This window comes from Lingula anatina, chromosome 3, assembly GCF_051362555.1.
Source record: "Lingula anatina isolate TDL-2025a chromosome 3, LinAna3.0, whole genome shotgun sequence".
NCBI classification, from domain to species: domain Eukaryota; kingdom Metazoa; phylum Brachiopoda; class Lingulata; order Lingulida; family Lingulidae; genus Lingula; species Lingula anatina.
This window is the reverse complement of record NC_141769.1, coordinates 22,345,964-22,367,230: the sequence shown is the minus strand read 5'-3', so window position 1 is coordinate 22,367,230 and position 21,267 is coordinate 22,345,964. Positions and strand designations below refer to the sequence as shown.

General features: G+C 32.6%; 2 protein-coding genes across 2 annotated transcripts; one reads left to right on the top strand and one right to left on the bottom strand.

Moving 5' to 3' along the window:
* The first annotated feature begins 9,128 nt into the window (after positions 1-9,128).
* Positions 9,129-10,332, top strand: LOC147763085 (uncharacterized). Its single transcript, XM_087008737.1, has 2 exons — positions 9,129-9,187; positions 9,345-10,332. Exons 1-2 carry the CDS (start codon positions 9,129-9,131, stop codon positions 9,877-9,879), a joined length of 594 nt encoding a protein of 197 aa, XP_086864863.1. The 3' UTR covers positions 9,880-10,332.
* Positions 10,333-10,395: 63 nt separating this feature from the next.
* Positions 10,396-13,120, bottom strand: LOC147763084 (uncharacterized). The gene is made up of 3 exons (XM_087009935.1): positions 12,604-13,120; positions 12,108-12,186; positions 10,396-11,692 (listed from the first exon to the last, which is right to left on the bottom strand). The coding sequence occupies exons 1-2, from the start codon at positions 12,840-12,842 to the stop codon at positions 12,123-12,125; spliced, it is 303 nt and encodes a 100-aa protein (XP_086866061.1). The 5' UTR covers positions 12,843-13,120; the 3' UTR covers positions 10,396-11,692; positions 12,108-12,122.
* Between the last annotated feature and the right edge of the window lie 8,147 nt (positions 13,121-21,267).

Genomic DNA, 21,267 nt, shown 5'->3' with positions numbered 1-21,267 from the left:
ATGAATGTGTATGGGTCCTTGAGAAATTTAGAGAACAGCAGAAGCACATACAGAAATAAATGGACTTCCAGCCATATGCATGAATATAGGTCAGGGAATCCAATTAAAAACTAATTCAAGGCCCCACACACTCAGGAATCCTAGCGTTCAACTGCTGTTGTGTCTTAACACAAAAAAAAAACGTTTATTACCCAAGAGCAGTTATTTTAATTACATGTTAAAACGTGTGTTTTATGTTTAAGAACAAATTGAGTTGGACCCTGGGATTCCTGAGAGTATGGGGTCTTGAATGGGTTTTAATTAACTTGACCTTTGTTCAAGAATACAATGAAGGTCTGTAATTAAGTACTGCCTGCTGCTTTATCTGCATTTTCCCTTCCTTCCTTACTTAAAGCCCGCCTTCAGATTCACACGTCGTACTAGCTGGGTCGGTCCAACTCTGCGGGGAATCTGACTAAAGTGCAATCTATGGAATCAGCTATTCATTGTCTGACAAACTACTAATCATCCTATCCCCTAGAGATGGCCACACCCCAAGTCACACTAAAATTCCCATGTAGCCCACTCATTCACCAAAGACTCATGTTCCTTATTCGAATGGTCTAGGAGGAGATGAAATAAATTATGGTAAGATATTAGTCAACCATCCCCAGGGATGGCCACACCCCAAGTCACAAAAAAAAAAAAAAAAAAAAAAAACGATGTGCCTATGCACACTTCTACATTTTAGTTTCCTCAACCTAAAGACCTATGGATATATATAAGTAGGTCAAGGAATCCAATTAAAAACTGATTGTTGTGTTCTTGGGGGAGATGACAAAAACTGTGATATGTATATAAATCATCCACCCCGGTGGCAGACACCAGATTCAGCCTATTGTGTCAGGGCAACCCCGTTCACATTCCGATTCTATCTCTAAATTATTTCAAATTGTTCCAGTTACTTTAAAAAAATTGGTTGCTAAAGGCGTTACAGTCGCAGATTGCGTTTTCACGTATTTCTTTGGTTGCAAAATGCGGCTTTACAACTATCTTATGGAATGACTCCCCAGGCTGTAGTGTGCTGTAGTTAATTTAAGCTCTTATCTTTCATATTAAAACCAATTAACAGGGTATCAATTACAAGTGCACGGATGAGGTGGAAGCACAAAAGAAGTAAGCAATCATAAGCAATATACTTGAGACATAAGGTTTCTTTGCAACTTAACTTTTTCAATTCATCAATTTATTCTGAACTAGAGGATAAGAGAGGCGATACTGCCTCCGGATATTGTACCACCAGTTGGAGTAAGCATTCGAATGGAAAACCCCCCAAAAAAGAGAGACCACCACTAGTCTTGTGCTTGACAAGCTCTATAAAATGCAATCAACAAAAGTTCTCAAAATATGCAAAAGAATATAAGACAATAGACCAATTGGTTTTCCTCGAAATGTGTTGTCAGTGTTGCATATTTGCTGACAAAAGAAAAAACCTAGAGGCAACACGGGGCATATCTCTGCTAGTTTTGAAGATATGAGGGACAAGAAAATCTGCAAACCTCAGTTCATGGTGAAAAATTAGGTAAAAGGTCAATTTCAATGTCACAGTATATGACTTCCTATTCAAGTTCAATAGTAACCATGGACATTTCTTTGCCAATTTTGCAGATTTAAAGGCCAGAAAACATGCAAAAAGTAATTTATCATAAAAAGTAGGTCAAGGGTCAATTTTAAGGTCACAGTTAGCCAGTGTACGACTTCCTATTCAAGTTCAATAGTAACAATGGCCATTTGTTTGCCAGATTTGGAGATATTAGGGACTTAAATGTTGCAAAGTTCAATTCATGGTGAAAAGTAGGTCAAAGGTCAATTTCAAGGCCACAGTTAAATTGCCAGTATATGACTTCCTATTCAACTTCAATAGTAACTATGGACCTATCTCTGCCAGTTTTGGAGATAAAAGGGATTAAATGTTACAATTTTGGAGTTACAATAATGTGCCATAAATTTCCTACAAAAAAAATTAATTGAAATTAAAAAATGTCATTTTGGAGATGCTCAGAAGTTCCAGATGTTCAAATTTCATGAAATAATGTCATTTTTGACCAGAAGATGTCTGTCTCGCCAAGCCTTCTGTTTTATTTTCCAGGGGTTCAAAATGTATTACACATTACCATATTGCGAAAATTGCTTTCACCACCACAATGTACTTTTTGATACAGCATAACTCGTAAACCATTTGGAAATTTAAAAAATGGAGACCACTTCCAGTGTTGGGCTTGACATGCTCTACAAAATGCAGAAATGAATAGGTCTCTAGCATTAACGGTTCCCGAATTAAAGATAGTTTTCGGTTTTGGTATCTTTTGGTCGCTACTTCCGTTAAAATGCACCGATTGACCCCAAACTCACGGAGATGAAAGATGACCTGAAGGGTAACATCTGCCAATAATATTATAAGTTAGGTCTGCGTAGTTTCTGAATATAAGTGCAAATAATTTTTTTCGTAAATTGAAAATTTTGGCCCGTTTGACCTTCAAATAGAGGTCAAAGGTCAAATCCAAGGGCATATATGGAATCTCCACATATGACTTCCGGTCAGCCGTCTGTAGAAATTATTCCCATAATTCCTTCCGTATGGTAGATAATTAGCATTTAATTTTGCCAGTTTTGGACAAGGCTGCATTGCAATAAACCACACCTAGACCCCAGCACCGACGGAGCCCAAATTTTATGTGGAACGAGTTGAGATTATAGGTGACCTAAATCCAAGAGATGGGTATGCAGGCCCTTGTAGTCTAGGAGGAGAAGGGGTAACGGTGAGATGGCGGCGGAGCCAGAGGAGCCGGCAGAGCCGGCGAAACATGCGGGTCGGGACTAAAACCATGTGTACCGCTAGTGCCTACACTGGTGGTACAATAAATATCAATCTACAAGCCTGTTGATCTTGCAGATCAACCACGTTAATTAGGCTGCTAAACAACAAGTAACCCCCTCCCCCCGAACGCCTTATTAACACGTTTCCAAATGCAGACTGTGCCGCAGTTAAAACTTTCAGGTCAAAAGAAAGCCAGCCAAGGGCACATTTCGGGAACACGCTTGATCACGCCATGATGGACATTCACAGGTGTAGGACTAGAACAGAGTCTCTCGGAAACCAAGGGACAGATGTAAAGCATTTCACCTGCGCGTCTTTCCTCATGAAAAAATGAGTCCTTTCAGAGTGAGAGGCGACTTGATCAAGATAATTGTTGTGCACAATTATATGTATGTACCTTCTCTGCTTCTTTTTCAACAATTATCTGCTTATCTATGTTTAATAATTGATTCCTAATTGTTTATTTATCCATCTTATAATCCAGTAACCTACGTGTAAATTGTTTTCATAGCCTGGTTTACCTGATTCAGCATTTTTATGTATCAAGCAGATCTGGGAAGGGAGGGCACAGGGGGTCTGGACCCCCTTTTTTTCAATGCTTACCATAATTTCCCATAATGTATTGATTTTAAAGAAATCCTGGATCCTCACCTACATATGCCTACATATGCTGGTCCAATACTTGTGAAATTTCAACAAATGATTCTTAACATCAATAAAAATCTGTGATTAGCTCATCAGTTGACTGTGTCCCATGAAAAAGATTTTTTCAGACAATCTATTGGAGAATACTGAAAATTACATTGAAAAGACTAACAATTCCATGGCATAAAACAATTAACGTTAATAATTTTGACAAATCAGGTCCAATATTTGTGAAATTTCGACAAATGAATGCTTAACAAGATTAAAAATCTGAAATAATCTCATCAGTTGACAGTGTCAGATGAATAAGATTTTTTCGGGCAATATATTGGAGAAAACTAAAAATAACATTGAAAAGACTGGCAAATTCCATGGCGTAAAATGGTTAAACATTAATAATTTTGATAAATCTGGTCCAATATTTGTGAAATTTGAGCAAATGATTTTTAACATCAATAAAAATCTGTGCTAAGCTTACCAATTGACTGTGTGTAATAGAATTGTTGTTTATTAGCAATTTGTATGAGAAGAGTAAGAATTCCCATTTTTTTTTTAATTTTACAACATATAATTAAGTCTCACATGAAATAGCAAATGTTATGTTTGTGTTTGTTTGCATGAGAGGTGGAAAATTACCCATTATTGTCATCTGGAAACAATAAATACCCATTCAAGTCTTCTCCCTACCACCAATACCAGATGCAGATTACTCCTTACAATGGGTTTCTGGAATCGGTTTTGTACACCGTTTGACAATGTCCTAAATCTTGCCACATACCATCTATTGCACACATGGATGAGACATAGCTTTGCTCTTGCTGCTGTCTTTAACTGCATGCTTTTTCTGTACAAATTATCCATGACCAGACAGGAAGTACCAGTTCGCCTAAAGGCCACCTTGCTGTATGGAAAGGGTCACCTGGACAAAGAACAATATATAATTTTTAAAAAGTGAAAATTAAATTTCAAAAAGTGACAAATTTTTCAAACTAAAATAGTTAAACATTTATAATTTTGATAAAGTTAGGCTTATGAGTTGACTGTCTAATGTGAAAGATTTTTTCAGAAAATACAGTTTAAAAAACTGAAAATTCCATTGAAAAGACTAGCAAATTCCATGGCATAAAATAGTTAAACGTTAATAATTTTGACAAATCATGTTCAATATTTGTGAAATTTGCACAAATCATGCTTAACAACAATAAAAATCTGTGATAAGCTCATCAGTTGACTGTGTCCCATGAAAAAGATTTTTTCAGACAATACATTGGAGAAAAGTAAAAATTAGATTGAAAAGACTTGCAAATTCCATGGCATAAAATGGTTAAAGGTTAATAATTTTGACAATTCAGATCCAATATTAGTGATATTTAGACAAGTGATACTTAACAACAATAAAAATCTGCAATAATCTCATCAGTTGACAGTGTCCCATGAAAAACATTTTTTCAGACAATACATTGGAGAAAATTGAAAATTATATTGAAAAGACTGGCAAATTCCATGGCATAAAATACTTAAACGGTAATAATTTTGATAAATCTGGTCCAATATTTGTGAAATTTGGACAAATGATTCTTAACATCAATAAAAAATGGGATAAGCTTACCAATTGACTGTTTGTAATAGAATTGTTGTTTATTGGCAATTTGTATAAGAAGAGTAAGAATTCCCAATTTTTTTTTTAAATTTTACAACATATAATTAAGTCTCACATGAAATGGCAAATGTTATGATTTGTGTTTGTTTGCATGAGAGGTGGAAAATTACCCATTTTTGAAATCTGGAAAATAATATATACCCATTCAAGTATTCTCCCTACTACCAATACCAGATGCAGATTACTCCTTACAATGGGTTTCTGGAATCGGGTTTTGTACACCATTTGACAATGTCCTTAATCTTGCCACATACCATCTATTGTACACATGGATGAGACATAGCTTTGCTCTTGATGCTGTCTTTCACTGCATGCTTTTTCTATAGGAATTAGCCATGACCAGACAGGTAGTACCAGTTCACTAAGAAGCCACCACGCTGTATGGAAAGGGTCACCTGGAAAAAGAACAACATATAATTTTTAAAAAGTGAAAATTAAATTTCAAACTTAAATAGTTAAACATTAATAATTTTGATAAAGTTAAGATTAACAGTTGACTGTCTAATGTGAAAGATTTTTTCAGAAAATACAGTTTAGAAAACTGAAAATTACATTGAAAAGACTAGCAAATTCCATGGCATATAATAGTTAAACGTTAATAATTTTGACAAATCATGTTCAATATTTGTGAAATTTGCACAAATCATGCTTAACAACAATAAAAATCTGTGATAAGCTCATCAGTTGACTGTGTCCCATGAAAAACATTTTTTCAGACAATATATTGGAGAAAACTGAAAATTACATTGAAAAGACTGGCAAATTAAATGGTATAAAATAATTAAACGTTAATAATTTTGACAGATGTTGTCCAATATTTGTGAAATTTGGAAAAATGATGCTTAATAAGAATAAAAATCTGTTATAAGCTCTTCAGTTGACTGTGTTCCATGAAAAAGACTTTTTTGGGAAATATATTGAAGAAAAGTGAAAATTATATTGAAAAGACTTGCAAATTCCATGGCATAAAATGGTTAAAGGTTAATAATTTTGACAATTCAGATCCAATATCAGTGATATTTAGACAAGTGATACTTAACAACAATAAAAATCTGCAATAATCTCATCAGTTGACAGTGTCCCATGAAAAAGATTTTTTCAGACAATACATTGGAGAAAATTGAAAATTATATTGAAAAGACTGACAAATTCCATGGCATAAAATACTTAAACGGTAATAATTTTGATAAATCTAGTCCAATATTTGTGAAATTTGGACAAATGATGCTTAACAAGAATAAAAATCAGTGATAAGCTCATCAGTTCACTGTGTCAGATGAATAAGATGTTTTCGGGCAATATATTGGAGAAAACTAAAAATTACATTGAAAAGACTGGCAAATTCCATGGCGTAAAATAGTTAAACATTAATAAGTTTGATAAATCTGGTCCAATATTTGTGTAATTTGAGCAAATGATTTTTAACATCAATAAAAACCTGGGATAGGCTTACCAATTGACTGTGTGTAATAGAATTGTTGTTTATTAGCAATTTGTATGAGAAGAGTAAGAATTCCCAATTTTTTTTAAAATTTTACAACATATAATTAAGTCTCACATAAAATAGCAAATGTTATGATTTGTGTTTGTTTGTGTGAGAGGTGGAAAATTACCCATAACTGTCATCTGGAAAACAATAAATACCCATTCAAGTCTTCTCCCTACTATCAATACCAGATGCAGATTACTCCTTACAATGGGTTTCTGGAATCGGGTTTTGTACACCATTTGACAATGTCCTAAATCTTGCCACATACCATCTATTGTACACATGGATAAGACATAGCTTTGCTCTTGCTGCTGTCTTTAACTGCATGCTTTTTCAATAGGAATTATCCATGACCAGACAGGTAGTACCAGTTCACCAAGACGCCACCAAGCTGTATGGAAAGGGTCACCTGGAAAAAGAACAACATATAATTTTTAAAAAGTGAAAATTAAATTTCAAAAAGTGACAAATTTTTCAAACTAAAATAGTTAAACATTAATAATTTTGATAAAGTTAGGATTAACAGTTGACTGTCTAATGTGAAAGATTTTTTCAGAAAATACAGTTTAGAAAACTGAAAATTACATTGAAAAGACTAGCAAATTCCATGGCATAAAACAGTTAAACGTTAATAATTTTGACAAATCAGGTCCAATATTTGTGAAATTTGCACAAATAATGCTTAACAACAACAAAAATCTGTGATAAGCTGCTCATCAGTTGACTGTGTCCATGAAAAAGATTTTTTCAGACAATATATTGGAGAAAACTGAAAATTACATTGAAAAGACTAGCAAATTAAATCGCATAAAATAGTTAAACGTTATTAATTTTGACAAATCAGGTCCAATATCAGTGAAAGTAGCACAAATAATGCTTAACAACAATCAAAATCTGTGATAAGCTCATCAGTTGACTATGTCCCATGAAAAAGATTTTTTTGGATAATATATTTGAGAAAACTGAAAATTACATTGAAAAGACTGGCAAATCCCAGGGCATAAAATAGTTAAACGTTAATAATTTTGACAAATCTTTTCCAATATTTGTGAAATTTGGACAAATGATTCTTAACATCAATAAAAACCTTGGATAAGCTTAGCAATTGACTGTTTGTAATAGAATTGTTGTTTATTGGCAATTTGTATAAGAAGAGTAAGAATTCCCAATTTTTTTTTTTTAATTTTACAACATATAATTAAGTCTCACATGAAATGGCAAATGTTATGATTTGTGTTTGTTTGCATGAGAGGTGGAAAATTACCCATTTTTGAAATCTGGAAAACAATATATACCCATTCAAGTATTCTCCCTACTACCAATACCAGATGCAGATTACTCCTTACAATGGGTTTCTGGAATCAGGTTTAGTACACGATTTCACAATGTCCTAAATCTTGCCACATACCATCTATTGTACACATGGATGAGACATAGCTTTGCTCTTGCTGCTGTCTTTCACTGCATGCTTTTTCTATAGGAATTAGCCATGACCAGACAAGAAGTACCAGTTCACCAAGAAGCCACCACGCTGTATGGAAAGGGTCACCTGGAATAAGAACAATATATAATTTTTAAAAAGTGAAAATTAAATTTCAAAAAGTGACAAATTTTTCAAACTTAAATAGTTAAACATTAATAATTTTGATAAAGTTAAGATTAACAGTTGACTGTCTAATGTGAAAGATTTTTTCAGAAAATACAGTTTAGAAAACTGAAAATTACATTGAAAACACTTGCAAATTCCATGGCATATAAGAGTTAAATGTTTATAATTTTGACAAATCAGGTCCAATATTTGTGAAATTTGCACAAATGATGCTTAACAACAATAAAAATCTGTGATAAGCTCATCAGTTGACTGTGTTTCATGAAAAAGATTTTTTGAGACAATACATTGAAGAAAAGTGAAAATTATATTGAAAAGACTGGCAAATTCCATGGCATAAAATACTTAAACGGTAATAATTTTGATAAATCTAGTCCAATATTTGTGAAATTTGGACAAATGATGCTTAACAAGAATAAAAATCAGTGATAAGCTCATCAGTTCACTGTGTCAGATGAATAAGATTTTTTCGGGCAATATATTGGAGAAAACTAAAAATTACATTGAAAAGACTGGTAAATTCCATGGCATAAAATACTTAAACGGTAATAATTTTGATAAATCTAGTCCAATATTTGTGAAATTTGGACAAATGATGCTTAACAAGAATAAAAATCAGTGATAAGCTCATCAGTTCTCTGTGTCAGATGAATAAGATTTTTTCGGGCAATATATTGGAGAAAACTAAAAATTACATTGAAAAGACTGGCAAATTCCATGGCGTAAAATAGTTAAACATTAATAAGTTTGATAAATCGGGTCCAATATTTGTGTAATTTGAGCAAATGATTTTTAACATCAATAAAAACCTGGGATAGGCTTACTAATTGACTGTGTGTAATAGAATTGTTGTTTATTAGCAATTTGTATGGAGTCGGATAGCAATGGCAGTAGTACTAGTAGCAGCTGTCCAGTAGGACCAAGCAGGTATGTTGAGGGCGAAACACTGATAAGCCTAAGTGATAAAAGTTATGAACTTTTTTCATAGCAGTAAGTATTTATTTTTTTTTAAATGAAAAGGTCACTTCAACTTTGTTATACATGTAAACAAATGACAAGAAACAAAGTTTTTTATGTTATACAGCAGTACCAGTGAGAATCTCAGTCCTTCTAGACCCAGTAGACCTGTGGGAAGACCAGCAAAATCAAAGAGAGGGAGGTGGAGTTGGGGTCGTAGTAGCCAGAGAGATCAAGCTACAGCAAGCACCAGTGCAGCAGATGCAGGCCCTAGTACTAGAAGTTCAGGCAGGTCAGGTGCAAGCAGCAGAGGGAGAAGAAGATCACGTGGACGTGGTAGGGGAAATATACAGTCCATGTCGATTGAAGAGGAAGAGAGGATCAGAAACTTGCAAGAGGCAAGAAATTCCAGGCTCGGGGTAATTTTGCTGTGTTCTGTACTTCAAATTATTGCTTTGCTGAACAACTATTTCAAAACAGATTTGATAAAAGACAGATCTTATATCATGTGGAAGTTTGACAGGCTTACAAGAGGGGACAGAAGGGTTATTCCATCATGTTGTGTTTGGGCCCTTAGGGACAAATATCCCTTGCCTTCTGGCCAATATCGTGGCTTTGACCCAAGAAGAATAATTCAGCTTTTTGCAATGTGGAATCTGTGATGTTTATGTTACATGGAGAGAGTAAATTTCACTAGTCTATTTTTCTAATTGTTCAGCTTTATAAATAGGCCTCTCTATTTATAGTGATTGCTATAATTATGTAAAACCATTCTCTAAATTTGGAAGTTGACCTATTTATTACTTCCTTCACTTTAGTCTGTCATATTTGAACCTGTGCCTTCACTGTATTTCATATGAACTTTTTGTTACAGATGCTGTGGTGGTAGTATCATACCATTTAGCGTAATTGAATGGATGTTACTTTTATAAAATACTTATATTAATAGGGTTGCATTAGAGACTTGTCTGAATAGCCAATATGTGGTAGAAAATTAGATAATTAACAACAGCAATAAGCAAAAATGATTTTTTTATTAGAAGCAATAAATTAGAAGTAATCTTGTTTACACAGTGTAAGAACCACAATACTTTTAAATAAACATTTCTATTTGATGCTGTAGTTATGTTGTTGATACAAATACTTTGTTCTCAGGTTATTCATAAGAACAATATTTCCCTTGGAGTGATTGGTAAGATTAAACCATGCAGTTTTCACCTTTTCTTTGGTTGTAAATATAACAGCTTTTAATCAACTCCAAACTATTTTCAGTATGGCATAAGTATATGAGGAATTGTTAATTGGAGCTTTTGGAGTCTCATCAGCCAAACAGAAAAAAAAAACAAACATTTTCATGGACTCATTAATAACTATATTTATTAACTAATATAAATAAAAAAATAGATACAAAGCTTTAAAATGAAACTCATTAACATATTTCTGTGTAATGTACAATTCTATTCAAGTCTCAGTAGGGGAATAATGCACTTCTAACAATCTCCCAAGCATATAGAAAATGCCAGTTGGGAAGTTCAGGAGACTTGTTAGTCAAAATTTCCACAAATGTTCGTGAACAGTTTGATTTTAACTAAACTGTACTATCAACAATTTATTTTCCAATAACCAACATATCATAACACTTCTGGTCCCCCAAAATTTTAATTTTCTCTTAAAAAATAACCTGATGCCCCATTTAAAAGAATCAAGGAAAACCCCACCCCTTCACAGTGTAGTGGCAAAACAGAATATGGCAGTTAATTCATCAAACCCTTTTACCTTACTACTGCCTTATGAAGTTATTTTTTTGAAGGCAGGCACTCATGTTTTCACTCAGTGTTGCATTTTAATTTTCAGTATATCAATTACAGAAAAGGGGGGGGGGGTCCTGATACCTTGAAAAACGCATCTAGTTTTCTAAGGCCCGATCCTCATAAAAACAAAAGTCTATCTGGATATACCAAACTATCAGAATTTTTGCTTCAAAAAGTCCTTGTGTTCAACAGAATACAGAATGACTGGTGACTATACGATTATACTGGAAAGAACAGGAATGATAAATCTGTTCAGTTGATTCCACTTAGTTAAGTCTCCAGTGAGCTGGGTAGATCCACATGGATGGAAATGGGATCTTCAATGACAAACAAAAACTACAAACTGTTTAGCTTATTTGATATGGCCTCTTGCATCAGGCATTGCAAGACATGCATAATGATAACTTTGTTTTCTAGACTACTGGAACCTGCTCTTTTTGGCTGTAATCAGTTCCTCTGTTGGGGGAGCAGGAATGGGTGCAATGTTTGGCCTGATGTTCCTGGGTCCTAAGGCCCTAGTTGCACACATGCTGCCATGGGCCTAATGCTTGTCAGCCTTAATGTAACTGCATGAGACTGTAATGTTGGGATGTAATGGTATGTTTTTCCCACCTATTGGATAGGCCACCCATGCCTTTGCTTGTTTACTGTACCGCTTTCCAACCTACAATGTAAGATTCAAATAAATATAGTAATCATCTACTTAGTTCTAACTTGAACTTCAGAAAGATAACAATTGTTTAAATGTTCTTTTTCTCTTAGATAATGCTTTTTTATTTTCAAGAAACACGGGAACATCTCATTTAAAACATTGAATCCACTGCTCTCAACTGTTTCAAATCCAGACATGGGTGCACTTGATATAAAAACAAAGCATATAGATAGAGCTTTGGATTACATCCATTTAATTTAAGTTAAAATAACATCCTTTGCTTGAAAAATTTAATTAAAATGAAATTCTGTAATTATCTTAACAAAATATGTGCCCTACTCAAATGCAAAACAAAACTTATACAAATGTAAATTTGTTTGATAAGAGATCTAGTTGAGATATCTAAGCTCACTCAAAAGACACTCACTCAGAACGAGATTTTCTATATCTGTTGGGAAATTGACCTTGGCGTGGACGTTAACCTGGCCGGCACCTGAGCAAAGTAACTGAAACAAACCAAGAATAAATCAATATCCCAATAACGACGGTGCTGGTCCCGCTGGTGCATTTTTATTTCGTGACCTACATGTACTTTCTGTAAACACAGGGAATCAAGCTCGTCATACTTGTCTTATATAGTATATTCTAAATCAGGTGTCTGTACAAAACTAACTTCAAAAGTGAGGAAGTCGGAATAATTTTCAGATAGCGTCGCTAACCATAAAAGTATTTCCCAATTGTATCTTGTTAGTAACCGCCTGTCCATCTTTTCGGTACATGTACCGATCAAAAACAGAAAACGTAAAGCCCAAAACGCTCTTATACACGTAGCCAACTTTGTATGAGCACAAATATTGTCATTTATTGTGAACAGGCTAATATGATAATCATTCACACTTGAGACCTGTGAAGCGCATACTCACGTGTCGAGGAGTAGTTTTGCCATTGCCTCGTATGTGAGACCTAAGTCAGCTTTAAGTGTCCTCCACTGCCCCACTTCCCTCCCAGCATACACAGTCTGAGAGCTTCTTTGTCTGTCTCTCATTTTCTTTCGTATATTTTGAACCGGAGTGGCTATTTTCTTTCGTCCTCTTTTGTTGCTCTCCTCTTCAGACTTGACACGCGTCTCCATGTTTGCTGTTTTGGCGCCAAATAGTAACATCCGGGTCTCAGCCGTAGTACTTCATTCATAGTAAACCGCGAGACTTAGCGAGATATTGCGCATTCTGAAGCCGTACTGTGAGGTGGTAGCTGAGTATTTAAGACGAGTCGTCTTTTATTATTTAATGGAACTTAAAAACGGTATTAGGAAGCTTCATTTTCTGGACGGTTTTGGATAGGATATACCTTGGTCATTATGGGGAAATTGGTGAGATTTCCAGGAAAATTCATTTTCGTGCTATTTTAAGGGTTTAACGCGCTGAGACTGTCTTTAATATCTTTAATAAAGTTTAGCTGAAGAGTTGACTGTGTCTAATAAAGAGGATATTTTTGGAACTGAAAATAACACTGAAAACACTGTCAAAGTCCATGACTTCAAATAGTTAAACGTTAGTAATTTTGACAAATCAAGTCCATTATTTGTGAAATTTGTACAAATGATGCTTAAAATCAATTAAAATCTGTGATAAGCTCATCAATTGACTGGGTCCAATGAAAAAGATTTTTTTAGGACAATAAAGTTGAAAAAACTGAAAATAACACTGAAAAGACTGCCAAATTTCATGGTATAAAATAGTTAAACGTTAATAATTTTGACAAATCTTGTCGAATATTTGTGGAATTTGGGCAAATGATGCTGAACAGTAATAAAAATCTGTCATAAGCTAATCAGTTGACTGTGTATAACAGAAGTGTAATTGTCCTCTGCAAAAAAATATATACCCATTCAAGTCTTCTCCTTACTACCAATACCAGATGCAGATTCCTCCTTACAATCGGTTTCTGGAATCATGTTTAGCACACCATTTGACAATGTCCTAAAGCTTGCCACATACCATCTATTGTACACATGGATGAGTCAGACCATTGCTCTTGCTGTTGTCTTTCACTGCCTGTTTTTTCTACAGGAATTAGCCATGACCAGACAGGAAGAATCAGTTCATCAAAAAAACCCACCACACTGTATGGAAAAAGTCACCTGGAAAAAGAACAATATATTTGAAAAAAGTGAAAATTTAAATTTAAAAATGGACAAATTTCACAGACGTAAATAGTTAAACATTAATAACTTTGATTAAGTTTAGCTTAAGAGTTGACTGTGTCTAATAAAGAGGATATTTTTGGAACTGAAAATAACACTGAAAACACTGTCAAAGTCCATGACTTCAAATAGTTAAACGTTAGTAATTTTGACAAATCTAATCCAATATTTGTGAAATTTATACAAATCATGCTTAACATCAATAAAAATCTGAAAAAAAACCAAATCAGTTGACAATGTCTAATGAAAAAGATTTTTTCAGAACATATAAATTTGAGAAAACTGAAAATTACATTGAGAAGTCTACCAAATTTGGTGCATTAATATAGTTAAACGTTAATAATTTTGACAAATCTAGTACAATATCTGTGAAATTTGGACAGATCATTCATAACAACAATAAAAATCTGTGAAAAGCTCATCAGTTGACTGTGTCTCATGAAAATGATTTTTTCGGACAATATAATTTAGAAAACTGAATGTTACATTGAAAAGACTGCCAAAGTCCATGACTTCAAATAGTTAAATATTAATCATTTTGACAAATCTAGTCCAATATTTGTGAAATTTGTACAAATGATGCTTAAAATCAATAAAAATCTGTGATAAGCTCATCAGTTGACTGGGTCCAATGAAAAAGATTTTTTTAGGACAATAAAGTTGAAAAAACTGAAAATAACACTAAAAATACTGCCAAATTTCATGGTATAAAATAGTTAAACGTTAATAATTTTGACAAATCTTGTCGAATATTTGTGGAATTTGGGCAAATGATGCTGAACAGTAATAAAAATCTGTGATAAGCTTATCAGTTGACTGTGTATCATAGAAGTGTAATTGTCTTCTGCAAAAAAATATATACCCATTCAAGTCTTCTCCTTACTACCAATACCAGATGCAGATTCCTCCTTACAATCGGTTTCTGGAATCATGTTTAGCACACCATTTGACAATGTCCTAAAGCTTGCCACATACCATCTATTGTACACATGGATGAGTCAGACCATTGCTCTTGCTGTTGTCTTTCACTGCCTGTTTTTTCTACAGGAATTAGCCATGACCAGACAGGAAGAATCAGTTCATCAAAAAAACCCACCACACTGTATGGAAAAAGTCACCTGGAAAAAGAACAATATATTTGAAAAAAGTGAAAATTAAAATTTAAAAATGGACAAATTTCACAGACTTAAATAGTTAAACATTAATAACTTTGATAAAGTTTAGCTTAAGAGTTGACTGTGTCTAATAAAGAGGATATTTTTGGAACTGAAAATAACACTGAAAACACTGTCAAAGTCCATGACTTCAAATAGTTAAACGTTAGTAATTTTGACAAATCTAATCCAATATTTGTGAAATTTATACAAATCATGCTTAACATCAATAAAAATCTGAAAAAAACCAAATCAGTTGACGATGTCTAATGAAAAAGATTTTTTCAGAACATATAAATTAAAGAAAACTGAAAATGACACTGAAAACACTGACAATGCTATGCCTTAAAATAGTTAAACGTTAATAATTTTTACAAATCTAGTCCAATATTTGTGAAATTTGGACAGATGATGCATAACAACGATAAAAATCTGTGAAAAGCTCATCAGTTGACTGTGTCTCATGAATAAGATTTTTTCAGAGCATATAAATTTGAGAAAACTGAAAATTACATTGAGAAGTCTACCAAATTCGGTGCATTAATATAGTTAAACGTTAATAATTTTGACAAATCTAGTACAATATCTGTGAAATTTGGACAGATCATTCATAACAACAATAAAAATCTGTGAAAAGCTCATCAGTTGACTGTGTCTCATGAAAATGATTTTTTTCGGACAATATATTTTAGAAAACTGAAGGTTACATTGAAAAGACTGCCAAAGTCCATGACTTCAAATAGTTAAATATTAATCATTTTGACAAATCTAGTCCAATATTTGTGAAATTTGTACAAATGATGCTTAAAATCAATAAAAATCTGTGATAAGCTCATCAGTTGACTGGGTCCAATGAAAAAGATTTTTTTAGGACAATAAAGTTGAAAAAACTGAAAATAACACTAAAAATACTGCCAAATTTCATGGTATAAAATAGTTAAACGTTAATAATTTTGACAAATCTTGTCGAATATTTGTGGAATTTGGGCAAATGATGCTGAACAGTAATAAAAATCTGTGATAAGCTTATCAGTTGACTGTGTATCATAGAAGTGTAATTGTCCTCTGCAAAAAAAATATATACCCATTCAAGTCTTCTCCTTACTACCAATACCAGATGCAGATTCCTCCTTACAATTGGTTTCTGGAATCATGTTTAGCATACCATTTGACAATATCCTAAAGCTTGCCACATACCATCTATTGTACACATGGATGAGACAGACCATTGCTCTTGCTGTTGTCTTTCACTGCCTGTTTTTTCTACAGGAATTAGCCATGACCGGACAGGAAGAATCAGTTCATCAAAAAACCCACCACGCTGTATGGAAAAAGTCACCTGGAAAAAGAACAATATATTTGAAAAAAGTGAAAATTAAAATTTAAAAATGGACAAATTTCACAGACTTAAATAGTTAAACATTAATAACTTTGATAAAGTTTAGCTTAATAGTTGACTGTGTCTAATAAAGAGGATATTTTTGGAACTGAAAATAACACTGAAAACACTGTCAAAGTCCATGACTTCAAATAGTTAAACGTTAGTAATTTTGACAAATCTAATCCAATATTTGTGAAATTTATACAAATCATGCTTAACATCAATAAAAATCTGAAAAAAACCAAATCAGTTGACAATGTCTAATGAAAAAGATTTTTTCAGAACATATAAATTAAAGAAAACTGAAAATGACACTGAAAACACTGACAATGCTATGCCTTAAAATAGTTAAACGTTAATAATTTTTACAAATCTAGTCCAATATTTGTGACATTTGGACAGATGATGCATAACAACGATAAAAATCTGTGAAAAGCTCATCAGTTGACTGTGTCTCATGAATAAGATTTTTTCAGAGCATATAAATTTGAGAAAACTGAAAATTACATTGAGAAGTCTACCAAATTTGGTGCATTAATATAGTTAAACGTTAATAATTTTGACAAATCTAGTACAATATCTGTGAAATTTGGACAGATCATTCATAACAACAATAAAAATCTGTGAAAAGCTCATCAGTTGACTGTGTCTCATGAAAATGATTTTTTTCGGACAATATATTTTAGAAAACTGAATGTTACATTGAAAAGACTGCCAAAGTCCATGACTTCAAATAGTTAAATATTAATCATTTTGACAAATCTAGTCCAATATTTGTGAAATTTGTACAAATGATGCTTAAAATCAATAAAAATCTGTGATAAGCTCATCAGTTGACTGGGTCCAATGAAAAAGATTTTTTTAGGACAATAAAGTTGAAAAAACTGAAAATAACACTAAAAATACTGCCAAATTTCATGGTATAAAATAGTTAAACGTTAATAATTTTGACAAATCTTGTCGAATATTTGTGGAATTTGGGCAAATGATGCTGAACAGTAATAAAAATCTGTGATAAGCTTATCAGTTGACTGTGTATCATAGAAGTGTAATTGTCTTCTGCAAAAAAATATATACCCATTCAAGTCTTCTCCTTACTACCAATACCAGATGCAGATTCCTCCTTACAATCGGTTTCTGGAATCATGTTTAGCACACCATTTGACAATGTCCTAAAGCTTGCCACATACCATCTATTGTACACATGGATGAGTCAGACCATTGCTCTTGCTGTTGTCTTTCACTGCCTGTTTTTTCTACAGGAATTAGCCATGACCAGACAGGAAGAATCAGTTCATCAAAAAAACCCACCACACTGTATGGAAAAAGTCACCTGGAAAAAGAACAATATATTTGAAAAAAGTGAAAATTAAAATTTAAAAATGGACAAATTTCACAGACTTAAATAGTTAAACATTAATAACTTTGATAAAGTTTAGCTTAAGAGTTGACTGTGTCTAATAAAGAGGATATTTTTGGAACTGAAAATAACACTGAAAACACTGTCAAAGTCCATGACTTCAAATAGTTAAACGTTAGTAATTTTGACAAATCTAATCCAATATTTGTGAAATTTATACAAATCATGCTTAACATCAATAAAAATCTGAAAAAAACCAAATCAGTTGACAATGTCTAATGAAAAAGATTTTTTCAGAACATATAAATTAAAGAAAACTGAAAATGACACTGAAAACACTGACAATGCTATGCCTTAAAATAGTTAAACGTTAATAATTTTTACAAATCTAGTCCAATATTTGTGAAATTTGGACAGATGATGCATAACAACGATAAAAATCTGTGAAAAGCTCATCAGTTGACTGTGTCTCATGAATAAGATTTTTTCAGAGCATATAAATTTGAGAAAACTGAAAATTACATTGAGAAGTCTACCAAATTCGGTGCATTAATATAGTTAAACGTTAATAATTTTGACAAATCTAGTACAATATCTGTGAAATTTGGACAGATCATTCATAACAACAATAAAAATCTGTGAAAAGCTCATCAGTTGACTGTGTCTCATGAAAATGATTTTTTTCGGACAATATAATTTAGAGAACTGAATGTTACATTGAAAAGACTGCCAAAGTCCATGACTTCAAATAGTTAAATATTAATCATTTTGACAAATCTAGTCCAATATTTGTGAAATTTGTACAAATGATGCTTAAAATCAATAAAAATCTGTGATAAGCTCATCAGTTGACTGGGTCCAATGAAAAAGATTTTTTTAGGACAATAAAGTTGAAAAAACTGAAAATAACACTAAAAATACTGCCAAATTTCATGGTATAAAATAGTTAAACGTTAATAATTTTGACAAATCTTGTCGAATATTTGTGGAATTTGGGCAAATGATGCTGAACAGTAATAAAAATCTGTGATAAGCTTATCAGTTGACTGTGTATCATAGAAGTGTAATTGTCCTCTGCAAAAAAAATATATACCCATTCAAGTCTTCTCCTTACTACCAATACCAGATGCAGATTCCTCCTTACAATTGGTTTCTGGAATCATGTTTAGCATACCATTTGACAATATCCTAAAGCTTGCCACATACCATCTATTGTACACATGGATGAGACAGACCATTGCTCTTGCTGTTGTCTTTCACTGCCTGTTTTTTCTACAGGAATTAGCCATGACCGGACAGGATGAATCAGTTCATCAAAAAACCCACCACGCTGTATGGAAAAAGTCACCTGGAAAAAGAACAATATATTTGAAAAAAGTGAAAATTAAAATTTAAAAATGGACAAATTTCACAGACTTAAATAGTTAAACATTAATAACTTTGATAAAGTTTAGCTTAATAGTTGACTGTGTCTAATAAAGAGGATATTTTTGGAACTGAAAATAACACTGAAAACACTGTCAAAGTCCATGACTTCAAATAGTTAAACGTTAGTAATTTTGACAAATCTAATCCAATATTTGTGAAATTTATACAAATCATGCTTAACATCAATAAAAATCTGAAAAAAACCAAATCAGTTGACAATGTCTAATGAAAAAGATTTTTTCAGAACATATAAATTAAAGAAAACTGAAAATGACACTGAAAACACTGACAATGCTATGCCTTAAAATAGTTAAACGTTAATAATTTTTACAAATCTAGTCCAATATTTGTGAAATTTGGACAGATGATGCATAACAACGATAAAAATCTGTGAAAAGCTCATCAGTTGACTGTGTCTCATGAATAAGATTTTTTCAGAGCATATAAATTTGAGAAAACTGAAAATTACATTGAGAAGTCTACCAAATTCGGTGCATTAATATAGTTAAACGTTAATAATTTTGACAAATCTAGTACAATATCTGTGAAATTTGGACAGATCATTCATAACAACAATAAAAATCTGTGAAAAGCTCATCAGTTGACTGTGTCTCATGAAAATGATTTTTTTCGGACAATATATTTTAGAAAACTGAATGTTACATTGAAAAGACTGCCAAAGTCCATGACTTCAAATAGTTAAATATTAATCATTTTGACAAATCTAGTCCAATATTTGTGAAATTTGTACAAATGATGCTTAAAATCAATAAAAATCTGTGATAAGCTCATCAGTTGACTGGGTCCAATGAAAAAGATTTTTTTAGGACAATAAAGTTGAAAAAACTGAAAATAACACTAAAAATACTGCCAAATTTCATGGTATAAAATAGTTAAACGTTAATAATTTTGACAAATCTTGTCGAATATTTGTGGAATTTGGGCAAATGATGCTGAACAGTAATAAAAATCTGTGATAAGCTTATCAGTTGACTGTGTATCATAGAAGTGTAATTGTCCTCTGCAAAAAAAATATATACCCATTCAAGTCTTCTCCTTACTACCAATACCAGATGCAGATTCCTCCTTACAATCGGTTTCTGGAATCATGTTTAGCACACCATTTGACAATGTCCTAAAGCTTGCCACATACCATCTATTGTACACATGGATGAGACAGACCATTGCTCTTGCTGTTGTCTTTCACTGCCTGTTTTTTCTACAGGAATTAGCCATGACCGGACAGGAAGAATCAGTTCATCAAAAAACCCACCACGCTGTATGGAAAAAGTCACCTGGAAAAAGAACAATATATTTGAAAAAAGTGAAAATTAAAATTTAAAAATGGACAAATTTCACAGACTTAAATAGTTAAACATTAATAACTTTGATAAAGTTTAGCTTAATAGTTGACTGTGTCTAATAAAGAGGATATTTTTGGAACTGAAAATAACACTGAAAACACTGTCAAAGTCCATGACTTCAAATAGTTAAACGTTAGTAATTTTGACAAATCTAATCCAATATTTGTGAAATTTATACAAATCATGCTTAACATCAATAAAAATCTGAAAAAAACCAAATCAGTTGACAATGTCTAATGAAAAAGATTTTTTCAGAACATATAAATTAAAGAAAACTGAAAATGACACTGAAAACACTGACAATGCTATGCCTTAAAATAGTTAAACGTTAATAATTTTTACAAATCTAGTCCAATATTTGTGAAATTTGGACAGATGATGCATAACAACGATAAAAATCTGTGAAAAGCTCATCAGTTGACTGTGTCTCATGAATAAGATTTTTTCAGAGCATATAAATTTGAGAAAACTGAAAATTACATTGAGAAGTCTACCAAATTCGGTGCATTAATATAGTTAAACGTTAATAATTTTGACAAATCTAGTACAATATCTGTGAAATTTGGACAGATCATTCATAACAACAATAAAAATCTGTGAAAAGCTCATCAGTTGACTGTGTCTCATGAAAATGATTTTTTTCGGACAATATAATTTAGAGAACTGAATGTTACATTGAAAAGACTGCCAAAGTCCA